At 44.0% G+C, this 25836-nt stretch overlaps 2 protein-coding genes across 2 annotated transcripts in view; both read left to right on the top strand.

The window, feature by feature from the left end:
- Positions 1-21595, top strand: part of LOC125433132 (selectin P) — a 32979-nt gene extending 11384 nt beyond the window's left edge. The window contains exons 7-19 of the mRNA XM_048497528.1: positions 449-634; positions 2320-2505; positions 5792-5977; positions 7613-7798; positions 8005-8190; positions 8306-8491; positions 9866-10051; positions 12333-12518; positions 14203-14388; positions 16229-16351; positions 17470-17500; positions 18119-18174; positions 20505-21595. Of these exons, the coding sequence (XP_048353485.1) occupies positions 449-634; positions 2320-2505; positions 5792-5977; positions 7613-7798; positions 8005-8190; positions 8306-8491; positions 9866-10051; positions 12333-12518; positions 14203-14388; positions 16229-16351; positions 17470-17500; positions 18119-18173 (1883 nt within the window). The 3' untranslated portion in view covers position 18174; positions 20505-21595. The remainder of the gene's footprint in view (positions 1-448; positions 635-2319; positions 2506-5791; positions 5978-7612; positions 7799-8004; positions 8191-8305; positions 8492-9865; positions 10052-12332; positions 12519-14202; positions 14389-16228; positions 16352-17469; positions 17501-18118; positions 18175-20504) is intronic.
- A 2886-nt stretch (positions 21596-24481) lies between these two features.
- Positions 24482-25836, top strand: part of ATF6 (activating transcription factor 6) — a 104939-nt gene continuing 103584 nt past the window's right edge. The window contains exon 1 of the mRNA XM_048498520.1: positions 24482-24618. Coding sequence (XP_048354477.1) covers positions 24555-24618 — 64 coding nt within the window. The 5' untranslated portion in view covers positions 24482-24554. The remainder of the gene's footprint in view (positions 24619-25836) is intronic.

Genomic DNA, 25836 nt, shown 5'->3' with positions numbered 1-25836 from the left:
CCTGTGGGACTTGCAAAGCTTCTGTAGGGCCTGTAAAACATCAGCAGTGGCAAAGCTGCAACAGGGTGGGGGGCTCGCAGCCCGGGCATGCACCATTGGCGCCACGAGGGGGTGAAAATCGGCCCCCAGGTCTCCTCCCCAGGGGTGGGCATGGGTGGGGCTGGGGGCGCATGGTGCAGTTTCCTCTCCCTCCATCCCTGCATATCAGGTAATAAACTAAAAATTTCAAGCCTACCATTGTGTCATGAGCATTCATAGCAATGGCCAGGCATGCTAGGAACCATGGGAAATGTGGTTCCCATGACTTATAAACCCAGCTAATTGAATTTAAAGTATCTGAGGTAAAGACACTATTTGGCTAGCTGTTTTATTAATCGTCTTGGTTCTATATGTCCTATTTCTTACTCAGAATCTTTCTAGTTTCACCCTCCTCTTTTTATTTTCCTAGTCAAACAGTGCCAGGACATAAAATCTCCTGCAAGAGGAATGATGAATTGCATACATCCATTAGGTGACTTTGCATACAACTCCACTTGCAGCTTTGCTTGTGAAGCTGGATTTCAGCTCACTGGCTCGGAGATCTTGTATTGCAATGCATCCAGTCAGTGGACAACAGATGTACCCACCTGTCATGGTATGGTATCTATCTGGGATTCTGCGGCTCTACAGGGGAGTCATCCTTCCCAGTTTGCTTTTGCAATTTTACTGCAGCTAGTGTACACTTAACATTCTTACTTTTGAAGAAATGGTTGTATTGGGGCGGGGGGGGGGGGGTGACATACAGTGATCATTGACAAGCAGATAAGTGACTCAGGGAAATGTTATGCGTGTACTATGTCAAAGCCCAGGGTTTGTATAAGCTATTTCATTGTCCCAAAGACTATCTAACTGAGGAATCAAACAACATAAAGATCTGTCTGTGAAATGCAAATTGGTGGCTCATGCAGCCTCAGTTTGTCTCAGGGCTGTGCAGGAGAAAGATGGTTTAACTTACACTTGGTTTCATTGAGCAGTAGCTGCCCCACTCTGCTATTAACAGTTTAAAGGAAAATTCAGAGATATGTTTTCCTTTAAAATACTAATAGAGTGGGGGGAATCCAATCTGAACAGCTGAACTAAGTGATATTTGAACCTCAGCTCCTTTCCTTGCACAACCCCCAGGCAAACTGAGGCAGCACAAGCATGCAATAGTCATTTTCATCTGTTTAAATCCTCGCTGGCCTAAATTATAGATTCCTGCTGAATCCTTATGAAGTGTGGGGACACGATGAGGACTGAAAGTACAGCATGGATGAGCAGCAAGGAGGAACTGAACCTACAATAGAAATAGTTCAGCTGATCTCTAGGAAGGGAGTTGTATCTGCTCATCCAGTGGGAACTGCTTTAGTAGAGAGCTATGATGAAGCACAGGAGAAAACCGGACCGGCAATTGAAAACCGATGTGTGAAAGTAATAACTCACCTTATTACTTTAAAGAAAAAAAATTGAGTTAAAAATTTGGAAAATTGGACACCCTTGATAGATTATTTAAACAAAACAGGAAAAAATAAACAGATGAGTAGCTGTTTTGAAGGTTAGGGATTATTAAAATAAGATCCAGCAGAGAAAAGTGTAACTTTTATTAGTAGTAACTTTGAAGATCCAATTCATTTATGTTAAGGAACAACTAGTAAGATTTTCTTTTTAGTGCAGAAGATTTTCTTTTTAGTGCAGAAGAAACTGGGAGTCCATATGGAAAATGTACTTTTTTTCTTTTTCTTTTGTTTTGTCAAAACTTGTACCTAAATATTCATTAAAATATTTGAACAGGAAAACCAAGGTAGTTCATTTACTAATCTGTAGTTACTGTCTATAGTCAGGAAAGGGTGGGATATAAATCTAACAAAATAAACATTAAAAAAATAATGCGGGACCACTTTTTGCCCTGAAATTGCTTCTCCTGGAATGGTTTTGGGGCCCATAAAAATACAAGACTGATGAGGGGGCTGTGATTATGGGATGAGAGAAAAGAGCAGAGAAAAGTTCACTTCATCCATTCCCCCTCCCTGTCCCCTTGATATTTGGCCCCTCCCCACCACTCCCATATTTCATATGGCATTAGACCCAGTTTTAAACTTGGACCTGCTATTCTTACATGCTTATCTCAATTCCTCCTCTGCTAAAGGAGGGTTTTCTTATTGATCAGAGGTGAAAGAGAGCAGAGTGAAAGAGAGCAGAGTGTATCCTTTGAAAATCAATGCCCATTTCAAATCACTTTCAACTCTCTTAGAATCATTGCCAGTTTCCAGCCATGTTTAAGTGTCCGTGTTTCTTCCTTAGCTATTCAGTGCCAGCTCCTGGGTGTCCCCATTCATGGAAACCTCACCTGCTCCCACCTCCATGGGGATTTTCAGTATCAATCCAGATGCACCTTCCATTGTATGGAAGGCTTTCGTCTGCTTGGAGAAGAGGTGACTTTATGCGCAGCAACTGGAGAGTGGACGTCTCCACCACCAGTTTGTCAAGGTTTGATGCTTTTTATTTTCACAATAACTTTTCTTTGCTTTCATGTTTAGCATATCAGACCTGACAGTGGGAGGTCTTTCACTGGATCTTTTTTAATAACTCATGGTAAGGCCCCCACATTAGATCAGCACTGTATGCTGGGGGAAGCAAAGTTAAATCTTTCCCTTGCATAACCTTGTTACTGAAAAGCTATCTTTTCCCCTCTGAGGCCCCTTCCGCACAACACAGATAGAGCAGGTTGCAGTCGGGCTAAAGTTACCTGCTCTCCTGTTTGCACGCCGCTGTGCAGGCAGTGACCAGAGCCCACAGAAACAGTGCTGGTTGCTGGTGCACCTTCGCACGGAGGCACTTTCCCCCCCCTGCTCCTTACCTTCATCGCTGCGTAGCTACGCAGACGGGCAGTCAGGCATGGACCCTCACAGCCATGCTGACATCTTGCGATGTCACGAGTCATCCCTGTGACCCTGCATTGCTACGCAGCTGCGAGGCGGGGACCTTTAAAAAATGGGGAGTGTGGCCAAGGAAAGCACTTCCCGAGGCTGCTGTTCGCTCGTGAGTGGCTGCAACCCGTGGTAAAACGAAAGAACTGCAGATATTACAATTCCTGAATAACCCTTTTTTGGGGGGAAACATGGGGCAGAATTGCGTTAGGGGCGGGAACCATGTGAAGTTCCCCCCCAAAAGGTTTTTTTCTGTTATTATCCCACATGTATTGGCCCAGGCGGAAGGGGCCTGAATTTCTGTTTGCATTGCACAAGAGAATGTACTCTTGTGATACCTGTACGTTTTCTCTTGTGGAGCACACAAGAGATGATGATGATTTACACTGGGAAAGCAGCGGGGGGGGTGCGGGGGTGGGGGAAGAGATGGGCGAGGTTAACGTGGGTACACTAGCTATGGATGTTTGCAAAGATAGGAGAGCAAAGATCAGTTGATTCTTCCCGCACGCTAAAATATTTCAGCGTAAAATATTTTTGAGAGTTTCTACCCTGGATGTAGACGTTCACCTTACCTGAATTTGTATATGACTAATTGCATGTGTTTTTCTAGACTGCATATGCTTGTGTGTGTCCACATAGATAATAAGCCATTTCTTAAGAGTTCTCTCAGGTTCTAGATTTGCAGTGTGCAAACGGAAACCAAAGTTAAAGGGTATACAGATGAGATTTTACAGATAGGAACTGCTTAGTGCCAACTGAGTTTAATAGGACACAATTTTGCACTTCTTGAGGTCACCAGGGGAGGGGACATATTTATCATATCCTAGTAGTGTTTCTGAGTACACCTTTATTTAACTGAATGACTACCAGTCATTCCTATGGAATACTATAAAGTCCTCCAATGGGAACACTGTTGCATTTGAGGGCAAAGCATGGACACCATCCCTCAACTATAATGACAAGGGGCCTTTCCCCACTCTCTTCCATCCCCCCTATGCCGCGCGCTGCTCTCAGCGAGCGGCATCCCAGGCGCCCCCGGGCGTCCCCACAACCCTGCACTCTGCGCGGGGTCATCAAAAGGCGCCCTTAAGAAGAGCGCCTGGGATGCAGCGTGCTGAGGGGGCGTGGCAGCGTCGGGGCTGCTGTGCTGTTGCCGCCCCTGTCGTGGGGAATGCCGGGGACCCCGCGCTACTCTCCTCAAGTAGCACGGGGGTTAAGGTAAGTGGGGAAAGGCCCAAGGATCCTATGAGAGAATTTAATGTTTCCCATGTGGAGTATTTCATGCACCATAGACAGGCCCTTCACCCTTCATATGTTATTTGGGTTATAAAGCTTCGTGGGGAACACAGAATTCTCCAAAAATTAAAATTTATCTCCAGATCACAGAGATAAATGGCACTTTCAGCGAATGATCTCAATGGTATTACATCCCCACGGAACCCCCTTCCTCTCTCCAGCCCCCACCCTTGTCAGACGCTGCCTTCAAATCTCCAGGAATCCCCCAAGCCAAAGTTGCAAACTTGACATGCCATCGATGAAGTTGAAATGGATTTTAATTGCAGGAATTTCACTAGCCTGTAAAATTTCCCGGCTGCAACCTTTTGGATGTTGAAAGTCCTGCAAAATGAGCCACAAAGTAACTGCAGCAATTAAAGAAATAAAATGTACAGAACAAACCTGGAGTTCAGCTGTTCAGTACTCAGCTTGCAGTCGTGCCTTGTATAAAGTGCTGTCAAATCACAGCGACTTATGGCGGCCCAATGTAGTTTCCAAGGCAAGAGACATTCAGGGGTGATTTGCCTTTGCCTGCCTCTGCATAGCAACCCTGGTATTCCTTGGTGGTTTCCCTTACAAATGCTAACCAGGGCGGACCCTGCTTAGCTCCTGAGATCTGACAAGATCAAGCTAGCCTGTACTATCCAGGTCAATTATTCCTAGCAAACTTGACTTTTGGTGGATATGCAAGTCTGTGGGTGAGGAGATCTAAACAGGTACTTCATGTAGAACGCTTTTCTACAAGGGGGCTGTTGTGGCTCACGGGGAGAATGTCTGCTTTCTATGCAGAAAGTCACAGATTCAGTCCCTGGAATTGGCCAGTTAAAACGATCAGATAGGTCAGTGGTGGCGAACCTATGCACGGGTGCCAGAGGTGGCACTCAGAGCCCTTTCTGTGGGCACGCGTGCACAGAGTTCATCATGTGGGGGGGGGCACAAAATCACACCCCCCCACACACACCCCTAGGCTGGCCTGGACATGATCCTTTACCTGGGAGTAAGCTCGGTTGCTGGCAATGGGGCTTGCTTCTGAATAAACCCTCCTAGGGTCGTGATTCATCCATTCGAAACATTGCACGGTTGCTTCACCAAGCTTACTCCCAAGTAACATGCTCGGAGCTAAACTGTTCGTTTTTCCCATGAAACCCTCAGTATTCAGGGACTTTAAATTCGTCGCAACAGGGTTGGCTACTTAGCGATCCCAAAATAAGTCTTAGGTTTTGGGGTTGCAATTGAAGCCGATACATTATTATCACATGACGAACTCTGTGTGCAGCGTGCCCACAGAGGCTCTGAGTACCCACCTCGGTCTCAAAAGGCTGTCTACCATCACTGAGATAGGTGATGGGAAAGACCTCTAGAAGAGCTGGTGCCAGTCCACATCAGAGTAGACAAATTGGTCCTGCATGAGAAAAATTGAAGTTATTCACATAGATACCATGTTTGGTTTCTTCCATTTTTAAAGGAGATCAACCTTATTTTGTGCTTTGATGACTCTTTTCTGCTGGATGGGGAGATTTAACCTGGGTACAAACTGTTCATCCTTTCACTGCCCTTCTGTGTAATTCCAGTTATTGACTGCCCAAAGTTGGACACCCCCAAGAACGGAGGATTAAATTGCTCTCATCCGCATGAAGATTTTGCTTATAGTTCAGTCTGCACCTTTTCCTGCGATACGGGGTTTGTGCAGGTTGGACAAGAAAGGCTTCAGTGCACAGCCCTGGGAAGGTGGACAGAGAAACCACCCTTTTGTAAAGGTCAGTGCTTGTTATAATAACTGACATCTTACTGATTTCTTGACTATGTCCCCTTTGATTATTCAAAGTCCTGCAAAGGAAAAATTAGGACAAGCATGGGATAACATGGAGGTGGGGGGAGAGTCAGCATCCTACTTCTTGTACTGTACAGGACACCAAACTCTTCAAATATTTTAGATGTTAGCCATGAATCTTTAGGAACCCAGTAACCTTCAATTTACCAGTACCAGGTACCAGAAAAAGGAAAAGTTAGAGCATTTATAAGGGTGAAACAAAAAGTTGCTCAAATACAAGTGCTGAAAATGTGAATTCCTTCCTTAACATTTGTTTGAGCTGAAGGCATTGTTTTGCAAAAGGCAGTTCTACTGGATGTTGGGAGACCGTCTTGCTTGGGTTTTCATCATCTTCTCTCAAGGAGGCAGGAACAATTTCCGTTGGCCACTCCCACTAGCCTTGCTGACGTCGTCAAGCCCCAGTATCTGACTGCTGCAGAAGGACTTGCACAAACAATAGTACAATGGGTCGTTTGCATAGCAGTTAGAGTAGCAGGTTAGAAGTTGGAAGACAAACACTGCATTCCTAAGAACACTTTCCTGCACGTAAGTTCAGTTGAGTAGCCTTCAGTAAGATTCTGAGTAGACCTGTGTTGTTAGTTTGCATAATAATGAAACAGAGCCAGTTGCTTACTGTAAATGGTGTTTACTAGCTACAAGATAGCATAGGGGAACTTGGAGGCAAAAGAAAAGGAAAATATATTTCTACCTTGCTAGCTTCATTAGCTAGTTATCAGCTTGACGATTACATGGCTAACAGGCTACTAGTGAGCATGTGCAGAGAGTAACAAAGAATATAAACCTATAGCCCACGTGCAGATCCACATGTAGCCCATGCCGGATCTGCTTGACCAATAAGGATCAATTACCTGGTCAGTGACTTCTGAACTCACTAACTAATTAGCATGTACTAAATTAACTCCTTCATTACTGGATTGTGTGACTGGCACTTGCCAAATACCAACACCTGCCTTGGAGTGCACTGTAGATTTCTCCTCTGCCCTAAAGCTAGCTGTGTGATGTTGGGTCAGTCATCCTCCCTTAGCCTAATCTACCTCACAGGGTTGTTGTTGGGATAAAATGTGGAAGGGAGACCTGTGTATTCTGACCTGTATTCCTTGGGAACAGAGTGGGACAAAAGTATGGGTATGTACTCTGGGCTCAGAACAAGTGTGTGTGAAGTTCCAATCCTTTTAAGAACATAAGAACTAGCCTGCTGGATCAGACCAGAGTCCATCTAGTCCAGCACTCTGCTACTCGCAGTGGCCCACCACGTGCCTTTGGGAGCTCACGTGCAGAATGTGAAAGCAATGGCCTTCTGCTGCTGCTGCTCCTGAGCACCTGGTCTGCTAAGGCATTTGCAATCTGAGATCAAGGAGGATCAAGATTGGTAGCCATAGATCGACTTCTCCTCCATAACTCTGTCCAAGCCCTTTTTAAAGCTATCCAGGTTAGTGGCCATCACCAACTCCTGTGACAGCATATTCCAAACACCAATCACACATTGTGTGAAGAAGTGTTTCCTTTTATTAGTCCTAATTTTTCCCCCCAGCATTTTCAATGAATGCCTTTTCTCCCTTAGCTGTGAAATGCCACAGTCTGCAAGGCCCTGAGAAAGGGAAAATGACCTGTTCTCATCCCATTGAAGAATTTGCTTACCAATCTGCTTGTGATTTTACTTGTGATCTTGGCTTTGCCTTGGCTGGAACAAAAGCAATAGGTTGCCTGGAAACTGGAAACTGGAGCGACTTTTTACCAACTTGCCAGGGTAAGGTCCTTTCTTTCCTCAGTGGGTTTTTGGATCTTGTTTCCTATTTTTGGTCATTGCTTTAAAAGGACTACCATATGCTAACCTGGAAAAGTTCCTTCTATTTTTTTGTTCATGTTTTCTTAATTGGGCTTGTTAACTTCTAGTAGATGGGGAAGTCCTGGCTGAGTGCATCCTTCCTTCACTGTCCTTCTGTGTCCTTCTAGTTATTGACTGCCCAAAGTTGGATACCCCTAAGAATGGAGGTTTAAACTGCTCTCATCCGCATGGAGATTTTACTTATAGTTCAGTCTGCACCTTTTCCTGCGATGCGGGGTTTGTGCAGGTTGGACAGGAGAAGCTTCAGTGCACAGCCCTGGGAAGGTGGACAGAGAAACCACCCCTTTGTGAAGGTCAGTGCGTAGTACAACCTCCGTTTGTGCTTTGATTAATCTTTTCTTCTGGATGGGGAAATTTAATCGGGGTACAAACTGTTAATCCTTTTACTGCCCTTCTGTGTAATTCCAGTTATTGACTGTCCAAAGTTGGACACCCCCAAGAACGGAGGATTAAACTGCTCTCATCCGCATGGAGACTTTGCGTATAGTTCAGTCTGCACCTTTTCCTGCGATACGGGGTTTGTGCAGGTTGGACAGGAAAGGCTTCAGTGCACAGCCCTGGGAAAGTGGACAGAGAAACCACCCCTTTGCGAAGGTCAGTGCTTAGCACACTGTTGTAAAATATTATTTTCAAAACAGAGTTAATGCAATAAGGAGGCAAAAGATAACTTCTACTGAAATAACGTTTACTTACTAAGAATAAGGGTAAGGGAACTTGGGAGAGAAAAACAAGAAAAGTCTTACTAATTCAGCCAGCTCACTGCTTATATTATCACATTGCTAACAGAAGAAAAATGTATCAATTACCTGGTCACTAACTTCTGATCGCACTAACTAATTTGCATGCAACAATTAGCTCCATCACACACCCTTGGGAATCAGCCAGAGAAATCCTTGCTTTGTATAACATATACAATGAAATAGAATATCCTCTTTACTTTAACACTTGTGCCGGTGGCAGAAAACTGGACGCATGCCTCCTCCCAGTAATATGGGAATCTCAGTAAAGCTACTAAGATGCCACGTGGACAACCCGGCTAACCAGACTACATATATACAGGCTCATAGAAATTCTACCTCAGGATTCATCAAGATAAATTGCTCTGGCTCATTCCTATCCTGAAAATATGACAGCAGGACTTTGTATTGAGTGCATGAAACCACAAATGCTTACCCAGGATACAAAGACAGGGGATTTGTGTGAGTGTGCCATCTGTGATGTCCACTTTTGGCTGTAAAGCTGGAACACTAGCAACCAATCCCTGTCCTATTCCTCCAGACAAAATCGCAAGGAGTGTGCCTAGACAGCAAGATTCCCCCTCCACCCCTGCATTTGATTTACCTGCTAGCAGTTCAGGCCACATCGCTTTGAGAAGCAAGATGCAGTCACCGGCTTTTCATCTTGGCTTTATTTGATATGGACCCCTTCCCATGTGACTTTTTCCACTTATGTGACGCATCAGGAAGAAGGCTGTTGCTTTAAGTTTTAAGACTTGATAAAATGCGGATGTTTAAGCAGGCCAAAAATGGAAAACCACTAAAAAAGACCCAAAAACGAACCCTGCATTTTGATGCCCCCCACAAGGTGGTGCCCTGGGCAGCTGCCCACCTTGCCCAATGGGCATTACGCCCCTGGCTTGAAAGGAGCTCTGTGGTGCAGAGTGGTAAGCTGCAGCACTGCAGTCAAAGCTCTGCTCATGACCTGAGTTCAGTCCTGACGGAAGTCAGTTTCAAGTAGCCAGCTAAAGATGGACCCAGTTTTCCATCCTTCCAGGGTCAGTGAAATGAGTACCCAGCTTGTTGGGGGTAAAGTATAGATGACTGGGGAAGGCAATGGCAAACCATCCCAGAAATATAGTCTGCCTAGTAAACATTGTGAGGTGCTGTAATCTCATGGGTCAGTAATGATTTTCCTCAGTCTGCTGAACGCACACCTTTGACTTTGCTGTCTTTTCCTTCTTTCCTCCAGCCATCCAGTGCCCAGTTCTGCATGCCCCGGACAATGGCCATTTTAACTGTTCTCATCCCCATGAAGATTTTGCATATGGCTCCAGCTGCAACTTGTTCTGCAATACTGGTTTCCAGCTTGTTGGATCGGATATACTGGACTGCACGGCCAGTGGAAATTGGACAGAGCGACTGCCATCTTGCAAAGGTCAGTGCTAAATTATGTGATCCAGGAGACCAGAACTGATGTCTTTTTAGGGTTGCTATTATAGCCCTGAACTGTCCAGGTGCTTGCCTGCTCCCTTACTGCTGAACGTGTATATTGGTAAGTAAATGAGATCACAAAATTTTATAAGCCTCCAGTAATCTCCCCCTCACAAGGAAACTGATCCTTTCAGGCTTCTTGTGAATAAAACCATGAAAGAGTCTATTTCCATTTTGGAATCTAGGATTTAAGTAACTAAAGTTGTGCAATAGCCTATTAAAATGCACTTCATAATTGATTTGGATGTGTATCCCCCATATTATTTAAAACTCATCTATGACTACTGTGTAGTGTTGTAGCTGCTGGCTAGCCATTCTTTAATTTAAGCAGGTTGCTGCCAATGGTCTGTCACCAATATGCGGATGACACCCAGCTCATTCTGTTGATGGAGAGGGGGGCGACCTCTGCCCCTGCGGCTCTACAGCATTGTTTGGAGTCGGTCGCTGGTTGGTTGAGGCAGAGTAGGCTAAAACTTAACCCAACAAAGACGGAGGTCCTCTGGCTGGGCCGGGGGGAGGGACCGAGGGATTTCCAGCCGCCTATTTTGGAAGGGGTCACTCTGGCCCCGACATCCCTGTCTCGCAGCCTGGGGGTCCGCTTCTGGACTCTGCTCTCACAATGGAGAGCCAGGTGGGCCCATGTAACCCAGGCTATGCGTTTTTTCATCTTCGCCAGGCGCGGCGGTTGGCCCCCTATCTCTCCCGGCCCGACCTAGCCACCGTGATCCATGCGACGGTCACCTCAAGGCTAGATTACTGTAACTCGCTTTACGCGGGCCTTCCCTTGCGATTGATCCGGAAGCTTGCTGGTCCAGGAATGCAGCGGCACGCCTTTTGACAGGTGGCATTTCATTCGCATCACATCACCCCTGTGCTATGCCGGGCTGCACTGGCTCCCAGTGGAGTCTCGGATCGGCCTTCAAGGTGTTGGTAATAACCTTTGCTGCCTTACACGGGCATGGGGCCCTCATACCTACGTGGACCGGTGATCATCCCCCTTATGTCCCACTTTAGGCCACTGCGCTCAGCGGTGGCAGAACTGCTGGCGACCCCCGGCCCCGTGACGATGCGCGCTGGAGCCGACTCGGGCCAGGGCCTTTACGGCTTTGGCCCCCTGCCTTCAGGTCGCTCTACCTCCATCAGTTCTGGCCCCAAGGGACCTTGGTGAGTTCCGCAGGGCCTGCAAAACAGAGCTATTCCACCGGGCCTTTGGAGAGGCTGGCTTCAGTTTTATTGCTCCCCACTGTTGATCGGAGTCAAAACTGAGGCTGCCATTCTCCATCCCTTTGAAAGATGCCTTTGGCCGGGCTCCACTGCTGATTCCATCTGGGCCCTCGCCTGCTCCCTCCCTTTTCTTTTTTTTCTATTACTCACTTCTCCCTTTTTAGCCTTAGGATCGGGCGCCCGTTTTACCGTTTTATTGGTCTACTGTTTTACTGTTTAAATTGTATATGATTGCTGCGGGATTTTAAATGTGTTAAGTTATGTTGTTGGAGTTGCTGTCGGAGAACAGCCATGTTGGAAGCCGCCTCGAGCCCCTCGGGGAAGAGGCGGCCTATAAGTTTGAAATATAAATAAATAAATAAATAAATGTTGCAGGAAAATCAGCTGATAGTTCAGCTATGGGAGCTAATGGCAGATATTCTCCTTATAGCTCAGAATTTCTCTCCAATTTTGGGGATTCAGTACTTACTATAGTTTGAAGGTGATAGACCTCCCGATAGCTGAAGAGAGAGCAGAGAGAGAGGCTGATTCCGCATGGGCCAAAAACAGCAGTGTGAAAACAGTGTGAAAATGGTGTAAAAGGGTTTAAAATGGTGTAAAAGGGTTTATACTGTTTTCACACCGTTTTCACACCGCTGTTTTTGATCCACGTGGAATCAGCCAGAGAGAAAATGGCCAAGTGGCTTTTTCTGCTGCCTGCTGCGGGGGGTACCATGTGCTTCCAAAGTGCTCTGCTTGCATATTTGTAAATGAAGCAAATATTTCAAGGCCACTCATAGTCTTCAGTGCTGTCCTATTTCCAGGCAACTGACAATCCAATACAAAATTATTCTGGTCTAAGCCACTGAAACCAGTGCATTTACACAAGAATAACAGCGTAGGATTGCGCATTAAATTTGGTATTGCTGTCCCTAACACTTCTTACCATTTGGGTGTAATATTGTTATTGTAATATTATAATAATAATAAAATATGCCATTTGTTCTTTTTCTAAAATTCAGCTGTTGAGTGCCCTGCCCTAGGGACTCTAGACAACGGCCAGGGAAACTGCTCACATCCACATGGATCCTTTGCATTCAACGCCAGCTGTGTCTTCTCCTGTGACTCCGGTTTTGAGTTAGTTGGCTCAGAGATGCTTCAATGCATGGCTGAAGGAAACTGGACAAGGGATATGCCGATCTGTGAAGGTATGGCCATCAGTTTGCAATGAAAAAGAAGATGAATTTGGATTTATATCCCCACTTTCTCTCCTGTAAGGAGACTCAAAGGGGCTTACAATCTCCTTTCCCTTCCCTTCCCCCCACAACAAACACCCTGTGAGGTGGGTGGGGCTGAGAGAACTCCAAAGAACTGTGAGTAGCCCAAAGTCACCCAGCTGGCATGTGTTGGAGTGCACAAGCTAATCTGGTTCCCAGATAAGCCTCTGCAGCTCAAGTGGCCGAGCGGGGAATCAAACCCGGTTCTCCAGATTATAGTGCACCTGCTCTTAACCACTACGCCATTGCTGCTTTAAGGTGGATTTGTAGAGATAACTGATCTGGCATTTGCTCCTCAGAATCAAATTCAGACTTTATTTCTAGGAATGTATTTATTGATGAGATGCTTCATTAAGAATATGGTTTCAATGCAGAAATAGAGTAAGACTGACAACTTCACCATTGACATCTCCAACTGACATTTACTGTCATAACAGCACAAAGAAGAAAACTGATTATAAAACTTATGAGCATATCACAGACAATCCAGGAGAAAGAAAACCCTGGCAAAGATGAAGGAAAGAATATTTTATGGTTATTATGTCATCAAATGGTATCAAAATGGAAAGAACAAATAGCCAAATGTGATGGCCAATTGAGAAGAAAGGCAACCTTGGAACAATTAATAATTGGAAACTCAAGATATTTATTAGGAAAAAAATTATAAAATGTTATTGCAATATGATACTGAAACAGAGAAAGTACAAGATTGCATGATAAGATGGATGCAAAACATACACATGAGCCAATGGGAAAATCTTTGGACTAAAAAAATTGAGGTCTGTCCTGCACAGCACAACAAAGACGTCTATGCAGTGGTGTAGCGCCAAGAGGACAGGGGTGGGGCACAATACACAGGGTGCATGCGTGGCGGGGGCGTTCAGGGGTTTTCTGGGGGTGTGGCATGGCAGGGATGCAGGACGTAGGCATGCCCTGTGTGCAGTTCTCTCTCACTCCGCCCCTGCATCTGTGGGATGCCTTTAAAAGAGGCGACTGCCCGTTTTCACTCCACACGCCCAAAATAGGCTGCTTCTGGTGTGCTTTCTAGACAGCAAAGGTGTCAGAGAGGAAAAGAGGCTTTTCCTTTCCGAACCATTTTGCTGTCTGGTCAGTTTCACCATCAGCTTGTGTCCAATATTTTTTGTGCAACTGAAGGGATTCTCCCTGCCACCATTTGCTGAAGCTTTCCCAGGGTATTTGCTCTTCGGGCTCCGATGCTGGGTGCTTTTTCAGCTGCAAAAGTACATAGTTGTACTCAGCTGTTGCTTCTGATTCTGACAATATATAGTTTTCCATTTTTTAAATAATTTTTGGGCTATTTTCAAAGATATTCTGACACATAAGAGAATCTTGGCTGCTCCCATTAAAAAGACTCCCATTAAACAGCATTGGGATCGCAGAGGACAGATCTATTACCCTTTGAGAAGTGTTGAGAAGCATTAGGCTTTAGGACATCTTTGGAAGAATGTGTGTGTGTCTGTTTGATGCTGTTATAATCATTTGTTTACACCTCTGATACTTTTCGAACCCCCTGATATATATATGCAAATTGTACAATGTACATTTTTAAAAAGTTTAATGCAAATTACCATTCCTCATTTTTTTTTCTGTACAGCTGTATCATGTCCCCAGCTGTGGAATCAGGAACATATGGAGATCAACTGTTCCCATCCTTGGGATACTTTCCGCTATAGTTCAACATGTTATTTCCGCTGTGCTGATGGGTATCTCCTCAATGGGACAAGCAGGATGGAGTGCCAATTCGATGGCCATTGGTCTGCTGAGATTCCAGTTTGCAGAGGTAATTGTGGTCTGGCTGTTGTGGGTTTTCCAGGCTGTGTGATCGTGTTCTGGTAGTTTTTGTTTCTAATTTTTTGCCTGCATTACAGCTGGAATCTTCAGAGGCACGTCATGGTCAGATGTATTTCTCCCTGTGGAGTGACTATGTGGTGGGGTATATGTTTTGTCCACCTCACAGGGAAATGAGGCACATTTCCATGTGTCTAGGTGGAGTTCATTTACAGTTTGTTGGTATTTTGCAAGTGTCTGTCACAACTCAGTCACGAAAGGGTTAGCTGTGTGTATGTAAACAAGTTGCTGAGGTCACTGTATTATGACCTGCTCTTTTGATTAGCCAAGCCATTGGTCAGTGAGACCAGCTTTGCCTATGTGCTAGCCAGAAGTTATAAAGTTACCTCTATTTCTTTGTTTGACCAGACCACCACGATGTGACCATGAAGAGACACCAAAATAGGTAGCAGGATGTAACCAAGTGTATAGTAATGTAGATATGCAACCGGAAAGAAAGGAATTATTATTTTATTTCCATGTAACCCTCTCTAATAGTTAGTAAACTCATTTATACAAAAGCAACTGAGAATCTGTCTCTTCTGTTTCACTCTGCTAATGTATATTGAATTTGCCAGCACAGTTGCATTTGCTGTTGCATCTCACTGTGACATGGCTCTGAAGATGCCAGCCATAGATGCAGGCAAAATGTTAGAAGCAAAACTACCAGACCATGGCCCCACAGCCTGGAAAACCCACAACAGCCAGTTGATTCCAGCCATGAAAACTTTCGACAGCAACTGTGGTCCCTCCCTTTGCAGCAGGGACATTATGTGCAAAGACAAACATAATGTTGAAGAAGTCACAGTGGGCCTGGCTTCAGTTTGTTTGTCAGCTGCATGTTCTAGGAAGCTGAATGATTTAGACATGCTGTCACCCTTTTAATTTTTATAGAATCACATTGATCCTTTGAATTATTAAAAAGAAAATAATTGCAGAACTGCTGTGTGGGTTGTTGAGGTTTCTTTTGCTATCACCAGTGCTAGAAAAACAATGCCATTCCCAGCTGGGTTTGCTGAAAATGTGTAGAAATAGGGTTGTTTTTTAAAATTTCAACGCTAACCACGGAGATTTGTTTCTGCATGGTAAGGGCACTTCCAAACTGGCAGGGCCAGCCTTTGGAGCTGCAGGGTCCAATTGGGAACATTTTTGGTGGAGTCCTAGGTTCACAGTCAAGGTCTGTAGAATCATGGAGATATGGTAGAATGGAAAGCAATCAAAACATGCACTTAACAGTGTGTGTGAGTTAATGGACCAGACAGTTCTAAGCTATACTTTAATATAAAATTGCATACATGCAAGCCTACAAGTAAACAAACAAAATGTATAGATCACCTTTGAAAAGTGCATTGTAACAAAACCACTTGTTTTAGTGACTGTGACATGATTTATTAAAAATACTAACTTTTTTTGTTCAGAAAAAAACATTCATACGCAGCCACCCCTATTCTACAACTGTTACCTTCATGCTCAGTATTTCCTATTGCAGAGAAAAATTCAAATGCAATTTTGTAAGCCATTTCTAGAATCGGAATTTTTTATGCATACAGCCTTTTCAAATGTAGCTTTTGAAACGTTGGCTTTGACCATTGTTTGGAGTGGGGGAGGGCGGTGGCTTTTCTTTTTCAGTTTTGTATGAATTAATTTTCAAAAATAGACTTTTATAAGACCAAAACTCAGTTTTTCTACTCAATCTCTTTCAATTCCCATCCTTGCTGTAATTGTCATCAGGTTTGGCTTTTGCATAATTTAGTTAAGTGATCGTGGTCTTATGGATTTGGTATTCATTTCAGAAAACACTGCTCCTTTTCTCAAGCAAGTTCTGCTCTATACTGGTGGAATCACAGCATCTGTAATTGGCCTGCTAGTATCTGGAACGCTAATAGTTCTAGTAATGCGACATTTTAGCAAAAAAGGTAAGAAAACGTATGTGTTCTCCATTGTCTTTCCCTTTCATTCAGAAATGTTGTCCTTATGCAACTGCTCAAAATGTTCTCCTTCAGTTCTATACTTTGTTTAAAAACAACCAATTAGAGCTGATACACATATTATGCATAAATTTTGGATATAACAGCAGACTAAAGATATTGCATGAGAATGTTTTGGATATGGAAAATCTCTCAAGTAAGGAAAAACAAACCCTCTCTGCATGCAGCAAACTAGCAGAGATAACATTTTTATAGACTTCTAAGTTAATGACATGTAGGGAGCTTTAATTTTGTTTTCCATGGGAGAACACTAAAAATGTGACTCTCTCACCTGTACTGTCTGGACTTCTTCCTGCCCAGTAGCCATGTATACTTATTAAGGAGAATGCACATACAATTTTTCTTTGTAGGTGTGCTGAGCAGTTTTTACATTACACTGACACTTGTATGGCGGGACATGCAATTTAAACCTCACATTTATCACAGTCTATAGTTTTATTGTTTAATTGACTGTGTGATGAATCTCTCCTACAAAGAGACATACATGCATGCATGTGTCGTATGTGTCGTTCTCTTTTCATGGCCCTAGGAGCACAATATGCGTGGTCACTGTCTTGCACAAATTGGGTGATGTGTGAATTTTCCGTGAGGGTACCATGGATTCATGAAAAACCAGAATCCTGAAACATCAAGTTCACATTTTTGTGAACCGTCTCTGCGTGGAAGATCTACATGTGTGCCCAATTCGCACAAGACCGTGGCTTTATGTATCAGGTGCATTGCAGGGGTCTGCAGGTCCCTGATATGTGTGTCTGGAAGGCTTCTGCTTTGCTTGACTGGAACAGAAAATCTGCAGTGGGTTCCTTTGTTCACTGTGACTTGTAAACAGGATTAAAAGGTTGTTCTGAGGATGTAATAGGAGGAAACCAACCAACCAACATATAAACTCTTGAACACTTTGGCAGAAGGTTGATATGTGTGTATCATTTAATAGCGTCACCAGTGCTTATGCTATATTTTTATCTGCTGTTTCCATTCGTAAGTGATACTAGCTGCGTTTCTCTCTCTGTTTTTCTGTGCCATCTGCTGGACACTCTGACCATCAGAAGAAAAAAATAAGCTCTTGAATTCCACCAGGTAAGGCCTTCTGTGTGAAGTGAAGCCATGCAGAAAACCATCCAGAATCTTGTGACACCTTAAGGATAAACTCATTTATTATAACATGAACTTGTGAGTCCACTTTTTCAGCAGTGTGATGTAACCAGTAAAGGTGGCATGCAGGTCATCTGTTTGGGCTACAGGGAGGGCTGTTTTACATGGTGGCATTAGAAGATGAATTGTAAAATGTTTTCTGTAACCCACCCTGAGCCCTACAGGGATAGGGCAGGATAGATAATAACTAACTAACTAACTAACTAACTAACTAACTAACTAACTAACTAACTAACTAACTAGATAGATAGATAGATAGATAGATAGATAGATAGATAGATAGATAGATAGATAGATAGATAGATAGATAGATAGATAGATAGATAGATAGATAGATAGATAGATAGGAATGTCATGTAGTAGTGAAGAGAATGAGATGGTGCAATATGACCATATGCATTATATTTTTGAGTAGAAAAATATTTCTGTCACTTGAAACCCAGATTCTCAAGTTTCTAAAGTACCTAGGGAGTACCTGTACAAACTGCAGATTTTATATTACGCCTGTAGCCACTTCAGAATAATAACCTTTTTGTCTTTCAGTGATTTGGGAGCACCTGGAGTCTTCTCCAATGTAGCATTTGATTCCTTTTCTTAAGGTAAGTCATCAGTTGTGTTTCTTCATATATTAATTTTAGAGGGCTTTACTCCAGCCCTTCCTTCTGAATTATTATTATCCTACTGGGGGATGAAATACCAACATTATTATTATTATTATCATCCTACTGGGGGATGAAATACCAACACTATTGGATTGAACGAATGATAATATAATTCCTATAGGTTGGATCCAACATTTCAATTTCATCTAGTTCCTTTTCTCACTACAGCCTCCATCTCATAAGGCTTTTGTATGTGTATGTGTCATGATCCTCAGTGTAGGCTTTTTCACGGCTCATTTAGGAACCTTCCTTCCTTTTACATCAATCAAAAACTCTACCTGCCCTTTAATGGCTGACTAATGTGTGTCTAGCTGCAAACTAGACTGCAGTGCTTGGGATGCTTTAGGGCTAATCTCCTGTGGTTCCACACTACAAACTTTTTGCCCTGCTCAGTTGCTCCTATTCCATATTCATCTGCAAGAAGAATGGGAATGAGAGTTCCACACAGAACTCCTAGGATTGTCAACTCTGGGTTAGGAAATATCTAACCCAGTGGGAGGAACCTGAGGAGGGTGGAGCTTGGAGAGGAGAGGAACTCTAGTGGGGTACAATTCCATAAATTTCACCCCCCTCCCCAAAAAAGCAGCCCCCCCCCCCCCCGAGAGGAACTAATCTTTGTGGTCTGGAAATCAGTTGTAATTCTGGGGGAACCCCATGCCCCGCCTGAACGTTGTGAGGTTAAAATGAGGGGCTCTTTGGAGGAAGTGAAAGACAAAAAATAACTGTCAAAATTGCTTCTCAAGCTATAGTCTTTTCCACACAGCAGAAACATAATGTCCTGAAGATGTTATAAAAACTTTTTTGGGAAGGAGTTCGCACAGCTCTCTCCCCCAAATTGTCTTCAGATCATTTTATTTTTCTCAACCTGGATTTTTCAAAAATTATTAAACTACCAAACTTTTTACCTGAAGGCAGGTTGAAGATGTCGCCTTACCTGCAAAAAAAAAAGCAGGCAGGATACACTTTATTTCTCCCACCTCCCAGCTCTTACTTTCATTTTCACTGCAGTTGCACCCTCCATTTTCTGCCCTCTTCAAGAGCCTCCTGCTTCTGTCATTGGGTGAAGGTTTGCGGCAAATGTTTCCTCTGCTTGCAGCTCATCCACACATGATTTCATGTAAAAAGTACGTGAGTAAAGTTTATTTTGCCGGGTGATACTGCACACGTGTCATTTTTCCTTTTGTTATTTTGTGGGGGATGCCTGCAAAGCTACAACAATACAACATGAAAATCTGCAATATGTGCATGTTTGAATAGTCATAGTTTTGCAGACATCTCCCTCAAAACAAAACAAAAACATTAAAACAACACATGCATGGAATTGCCAGGCAAAACAAACTTTATTCATACATTTTTACAGAAAAAAATTGCACACAGATGAGCTGCAAGCAGAGGAAACCTCCATCACAAACCTTCACCAAATGGCTGGCAGGACAGAGAATCACAAGCAAAAGAAAATGGCGTGCGCAACTATGAACTTACAAGAGCACTGCCAGGTGGCAGGCGGGAAAAAAGAACCATTTTGGCTGGGAATGCTTTTTTTGTCCACACAGAGGGACTGCAAAAAGTCAAAATAGATTTTTTAAAAAACATCTGCAGGATGTTTTATTTCTGCTGTGCAGAAAAGACCTACATTCAGTGCATAGGGATGGATCCAGATTAATTTGGTAATTTCCACCAGTTTCCCAATCTTACTGCAGACCTTCCTCAGTGTCATTCCTTAAAATCATTCCCTATTTCCCAGGACCAGTTAGTTGGTTTATTATTACGGCCTTTAGGCCAGCCAATAATTTAAAGTCAGAATACATATAAGTACATATTTCCCAGGACCAGTGATTTTTAGAGATCAGTGAGTGGGGGTAAGGATGGAGAGGCAGGAAAGTTCCATTCTGTCATAGGAAGTTTAATCTAACCTTTTAGTCTTTGTGCATATAATCATTTTTAACGGGGAGGCATCCAGGACTGTTGTTGGGGAGGATTAACTGACAGGAAAGCAATCAAATAATTTCCTGCTAGCAATTGTAAAGCAGCGAATAACCTTTGGCAAGATAATGTTTATGGACATATTTGTTGATCTAAAACAAATCTTCTTGCTTTTAAGTGTAATTCTTGAGTTAGAACAATTCACTATTTCCTGTTGTGTACTATATTCCTTGTACTGTGTGTCTCACAGTGAGGAGTATTTTAAGTGACAGCCCTGTCTTCAGAGTCCAAAACACAGTACGGTCTTCTCCCAAATGACCAAACTGATTTTGTTTCCCTTTTAGGAGACCCACACAGAACTAATCTGGAAGATGACCCTAGGAGGTCACAGTGGATGGAACTTTCCTGCACTTTTGTATTTCATTTAGTGTGCCTCTGGAGTCAATGTAGAGCTGGAAAAAAATCAGACTGAAACACCTTCCTCTGCTTGGATCTTGCCATGCTGAACTTTGTTTCTCCATCCAGCATAGCATTTCAAGGACGTTGCATCATTTACTGTTACACTCTCTCAGATGACCATATTTTTTTCCTGCTATCGGACTCAACCAACTTATAAAGTGAAGGAAGGTCCCATGGAGATGCTGCCGCTACGAAACCATGTCAGCATCTATGGTAAATGGTGCTTTTCTGAAATAATCAGTTCTTCTTGCTTCACTTGAACTCCTCATCAGCTAATGACTGCTTTTTGAAAAATCAGATCTCTCTCGAGTTTAAAACTCAGATCCATAAATCTGCATTCCTGCACAGCCCTGTTGACTCATGCCACATATACCAGGTTACTACATCCCTCCCTTATTATACCTTGCTCCCTAAATTAGGAAAAGTTATTCCTGAACCAAGAAAGTGTCATTATTGTGGGGCACAAATTCAGCTACCAAATATGCTCTATTCTAGGGGTGGTGCTCTATTCCAGGGGTGGCCAATTGGCCATGCTGGCAGGGGCTGATGGGAATTGCAGTCCATGAACATCTGGAACACCACAGGTTGGCCACCCCTGCTCTATTCAAAAAGATATGCTGGCTTGTGGAAGTCTTATTCATCCACCCCTTTGGCTTCTGTGATTTCACCAAGAATTGCTTACATTACTTTCAAGCAGATTGTTGTAACTAATCAGGACTAGAAACCAGATTGTGAAAAAGTGAAAGGTATGATTCTCAGGAAACCAGATTCGGCATTCATAACTATTCCATGAATTTATGTTGGATTGTAAAACCACACATAGCTCTGGTGATGTCTTATTCCTTGTTGATTAACTGGTTTCTTCATGTAAACAGAGCCAGTTGCCAAGAATAGGATGAACATTTTTGACGTGGGGTGAATCCATGCATTTGCTTCACAATGCAAATCCTTATTATACCAAAACAAGGCTTAATTCCCAAATAAAGACAAATTGTGGTTAAAAATAGTGGTTTGTTACTTTCCTCTCTCAAGTAGATTCAGTTAATTCCAGACCATAGGGTTACCAATCTCCAGGAGTTCAGTTCCTCTGAAAAAAATGGTCACTTTGGAAGCTAGACCATTTGGCATTGTGCCCCACTGAAGTCTTGCCTTTCCGCAGACGCCATCCCCAAATCTTTGAAAATTTCCCAATCCAGAGCTAGCAACCATACCGGTGATCTGCTACAACTAATATTTTGGATAGCCTTTGGCTCTTTCCGCACAAATCCCTGAAAATGTTTCTAAGATGTTTTCAGTCATCCCCCCTCCCCCCCGCTTTACCATGATGGATGTCCACCCTCATCCCGTCAAAACGATTTCAGGCTGCCATTTTGTGATTTCTCCTTCCCTCCCTTTTTTAGTACATTGTCCAAATGATGCTTCCATGCTTCACATCAGGGTGCTGCAATTCTGTGTACCTTCTGTAGTCTCTCCTTCAACGATTAGCCCACCATGCCCCCAAATGAAGAAACCGTGCTCCAAAAGTGAACACATTCTTCAAAAATAGGCAAGGGGGAATGGAGAGTGAGCTGAGAAAATAGCGCAGAGGAGGAAATTCCAGGAAGGCAGAGAGGTGTGGGAAACATGTTAAAGAGACGACGCAGGAAAATGAAGCCATTTAGAAACGTTTCAGCTAAAGAATTCTTTGAAAAAGGCATTCATTTGGAGAGCAGAATTTAAGGACTGCACAGATTCCTGGGGATGTGACGCCATAAAGTCCGCCCTTTGAAGCTGTCATTTTCTCCAGGGGAACTCACCTCTGTAATCTGGAGAGTAGTTGTGCTCCAGGCCTCACCTTGAGGTTGGTAACCCTGAGCAGATACTCTATCACTAAGCCACCACCCTGTATTTCATCTGCTTTATGTCGAGTCCTCTTTGGAGGGTCACTGGCCTCTGCTTGAGCAAAGTTGCCACCATTGCAGCTCTGGGGCAGGTGAGAGCTTCAAGAGCAACTGTGGGTTGGTGGCAGCTGGCCGCAGTGCAGTGCTCTCTTTCCGGGCCTAGGGCATACCCAATTACTGTTGCTGAGAATGAATGTCTATATTTCTCTTAATCGCATTTGCAGCTTATGTAATTATCTCTCTTCTTTTAATGTACCAGTTTCAGATGAGCGGCCATATTAGTCTGTAGCCAAAAAAAACAGGCGTCCAGAGGCAGTATTGACACTAAACGAATTTATTCCAGCATAAATGGATGCTTTGGGGGATGGACTCTCTAGCATTGTAGCCCACTGAGATCCCTGCCCTCCCCAGGCTCCATCCTAAAATCTGCAGGAGTTATGCAGCTTGGATCTCCCACCCCTCCCTCTAGTCACCAGGGAAGACATGGCAACCCTACATACATCTAATGAGCAGCTGAAAACTACAAGATTGAGATGGCTAACCCTCTGGAATAAAAAGAAACACAAAAGCAAAACGGTTTGGAGTTCTTCTGGGAAGTTTTGCTCTGCAGGAAGTTCAATTCTCTTTGAATGGGCTCAACTAAGGCCCTTTCTCCACTTACCTTAAGCCCCGCGCTACTCTCCTAAAGTAGCACGGGGTCCAGCTGCACTCCCCACTTCAGGGGCGGCGAGAACGCAGCCGCCCCAACGCTGCCTCTCTCACGCCCCCTCAGCGCGCGTAATTCCTGGCGCCTTTTCAAATGGCGCCTTTTGATGACCCAGCGCTCTGGTCGTGGGGAAGCCGGGGTGCGCGCAAGGAATTGCGCGCGCTGGGAATTGCGCACGCTGGGAATTGCGCACGCTGGGAATTGCGTGTAGCAACCCTCGGACAAAGGTAAGTGGGGAAAGGGCCTAAACTGCTGTCTGGTGAATGCTCCCACGTTACACCTTAGGAGCAGTGGTGGGACTCAGCAGGTTCGCACCACTTTGGCAGAACCGGTTGTTAAAATGGTGCTTGTAAACAACCAGGTGCTCAGGAGCACCAGCAGCAGAAGGCCATTGCTTTCACATGCTGCACATGAGCTCCCAAAGGCACCTGGTGGGCCACTGTGAGTAGCAGAGTGCTGGACTAGATGGACTCTGGTCTGATCCAGCAGGATCTTTCTTATGTTCTTACTTGAATCCCACCACCAGAACCGGTTGTTAAATTATTTGAATCCCACCACTGCCTAGGAGGAACCTTTAGTCATTCTAATAAAACAGGTATCTGGTGATTCCTTAAAGATTAATAATATTCCAGTACAAACTTTTAAAAGATAGAGCTCAAATATGGTAGTTTTGGGGATAGGGTTACCAACCTCCAGTTGCTGCCTGGAGATCTCCCGTTATTATGAATTACAACAGAGGTCAGTTCCTCTGGACTGCTTTGGAGGGTTATGGTATTTCATACCGATGAGGCATCTCCCCACGCACAAACCCTCCTTTCCCAGGTTCCACCCCCAAAATCTCCAGGGATATCCCAACCCAGAGTTGGTAACCCTACGTGGAGGATATGCCAGGTTATTTATTTATTTATACTTTACATTTATACCCCGCCAATCTCCAGAAGGACTTGAGGTGTCTTTACATACCAATATATGATAAAAACACAAAACAATTCAAAATCAAAATTACATACATACATACATACATACATACATACATACATACATACATACATACATACATACATACAATTTATTGATAGATATCATCTCCAATGTATTCGAGTTATCATTCTCCACAGTATTATCGCAGAGAATGGTGGGGTGGGGAAACAAATCCGCTTTCTCTGACGATAAACTCGTCCGGCGCCATCTGCTGGGAGCAGGGAAAAGCGCTTTCCAACTATTTTAGAGCGCGAGCGGAACGGGACTGTTTCGGACCCTTCCGGCCTCGGTCTTCGGGGGCGGGGCGTTGTCAGGAAGTACACGTGTGTTTGTACAATCCCGGAAAGGGAGCGTAGTGGTGCCTGTAGATGTCGGCGACGATGACAGCGACCATGGCTGGGCCGGGAGTGGAAGAGCGCGACCCCGAGTGGGGTAAGTCTGGGAGATCAGGGCCGGGCGTAGCCTCAAAACGGGCCACTAATTGCTTCCCTCCTCCTTGTTTCATTTTATGCCTACTTTACTGTCTTTTCTAGCCAGGCGGACTTAAGCTTCCTCTTCCTTTTGTCCTCTTTATCCTTACAACAGCCCTGTGAGGTAGGTGGGATGTGAGAGAGTGGGTGACCCAACATCGCCTCAAGGAGTGTTGAGGCTGAATTTGCGCTGGTTTGTTAGGAACTTAGGGCGGATACCTGCTTCTCCCTTTACTAACACAAGCTATTAGTAATCCTGGGAAGTAGATCAGACTGAGAGGGAATAATTGAACCAAGACCACTCAATATTATTTCTGGCTCAATGAGGATTTAAGGAAATAGGCATTTGATTATTGAAGGCAATCCAAAGCACATGGCTATTACGTCATGCTCTTTTACCGAATTTCATCAGCAATGACTACTGAAAACAGGATGATGCGGCTGGGATGGATTAGACAAGTACGCCCTCTGTGAATTTATCACAGTTGTTAATAGCAGTTGTTTAGCAGAATGCCTGTATTCTGAGACGGCCTCCTTTTGAGGACTAAGTGCTTCTGACTGGGGTGTATATTAGCATCTGCAGTGGGCTTTTCATGTTTGTAAACCTCCAAGAAGCATCTAGTTGGCCATTGCTGCTTTCTAGGTGAACCCTTAGACAGCTTGAACAGAAATTCTTAAGGATCCTGGATATGTCTATCTGGTACATTTTAATCCTACCTTGCCCCCAAGAAGCTCAGATGACAGATGTGATTCTCTCTCCCTCATTGTAAACTCACAGTGAGTAAGGGTTGACTGGGAGGGAGTGATAGGTCGGATGTCATCCACTGAGCTTGGAGGAAGAGTGGATCTTCAAGGGTGCCTACAAAGTCCTTTTCTTTCCTTTCTCCACAAGAGACATCTTGTGAGGGAGGAGGATCTGAGAGGCAGATTTCGCATGGCAGATTTATAACAAGTTGCAGTCGTTACTAATGAATTTGTTTTCCATTTATTAAAAGGGAAAATGAGTTTATTTATAACAATTGCAACTTATAAATCTGCTGTGCGGAATGAGCCAGAGAATTCTGAAGAACTGTGACTAGCCCAAGGTCACCCAGCAGGCTTAAGGTGGAGAAGCGGGGAGACAAATCCAGTTCACCAGATAAGAGTCCATCACCCACATGGAGTGGGGAATCAATCTTGA

Source organism: Sphaerodactylus townsendi, linkage group LG05 (assembly GCF_021028975.2).
Source record: "Sphaerodactylus townsendi isolate TG3544 linkage group LG05, MPM_Stown_v2.3, whole genome shotgun sequence".
NCBI classification, from domain to species: Eukaryota; Metazoa; Chordata; class Lepidosauria; order Squamata; family Sphaerodactylidae; genus Sphaerodactylus; species Sphaerodactylus townsendi.
Note: the sequence above shows the minus strand (reverse complement) of the source record. Positions and strands in the feature narration are given on the sequence as shown.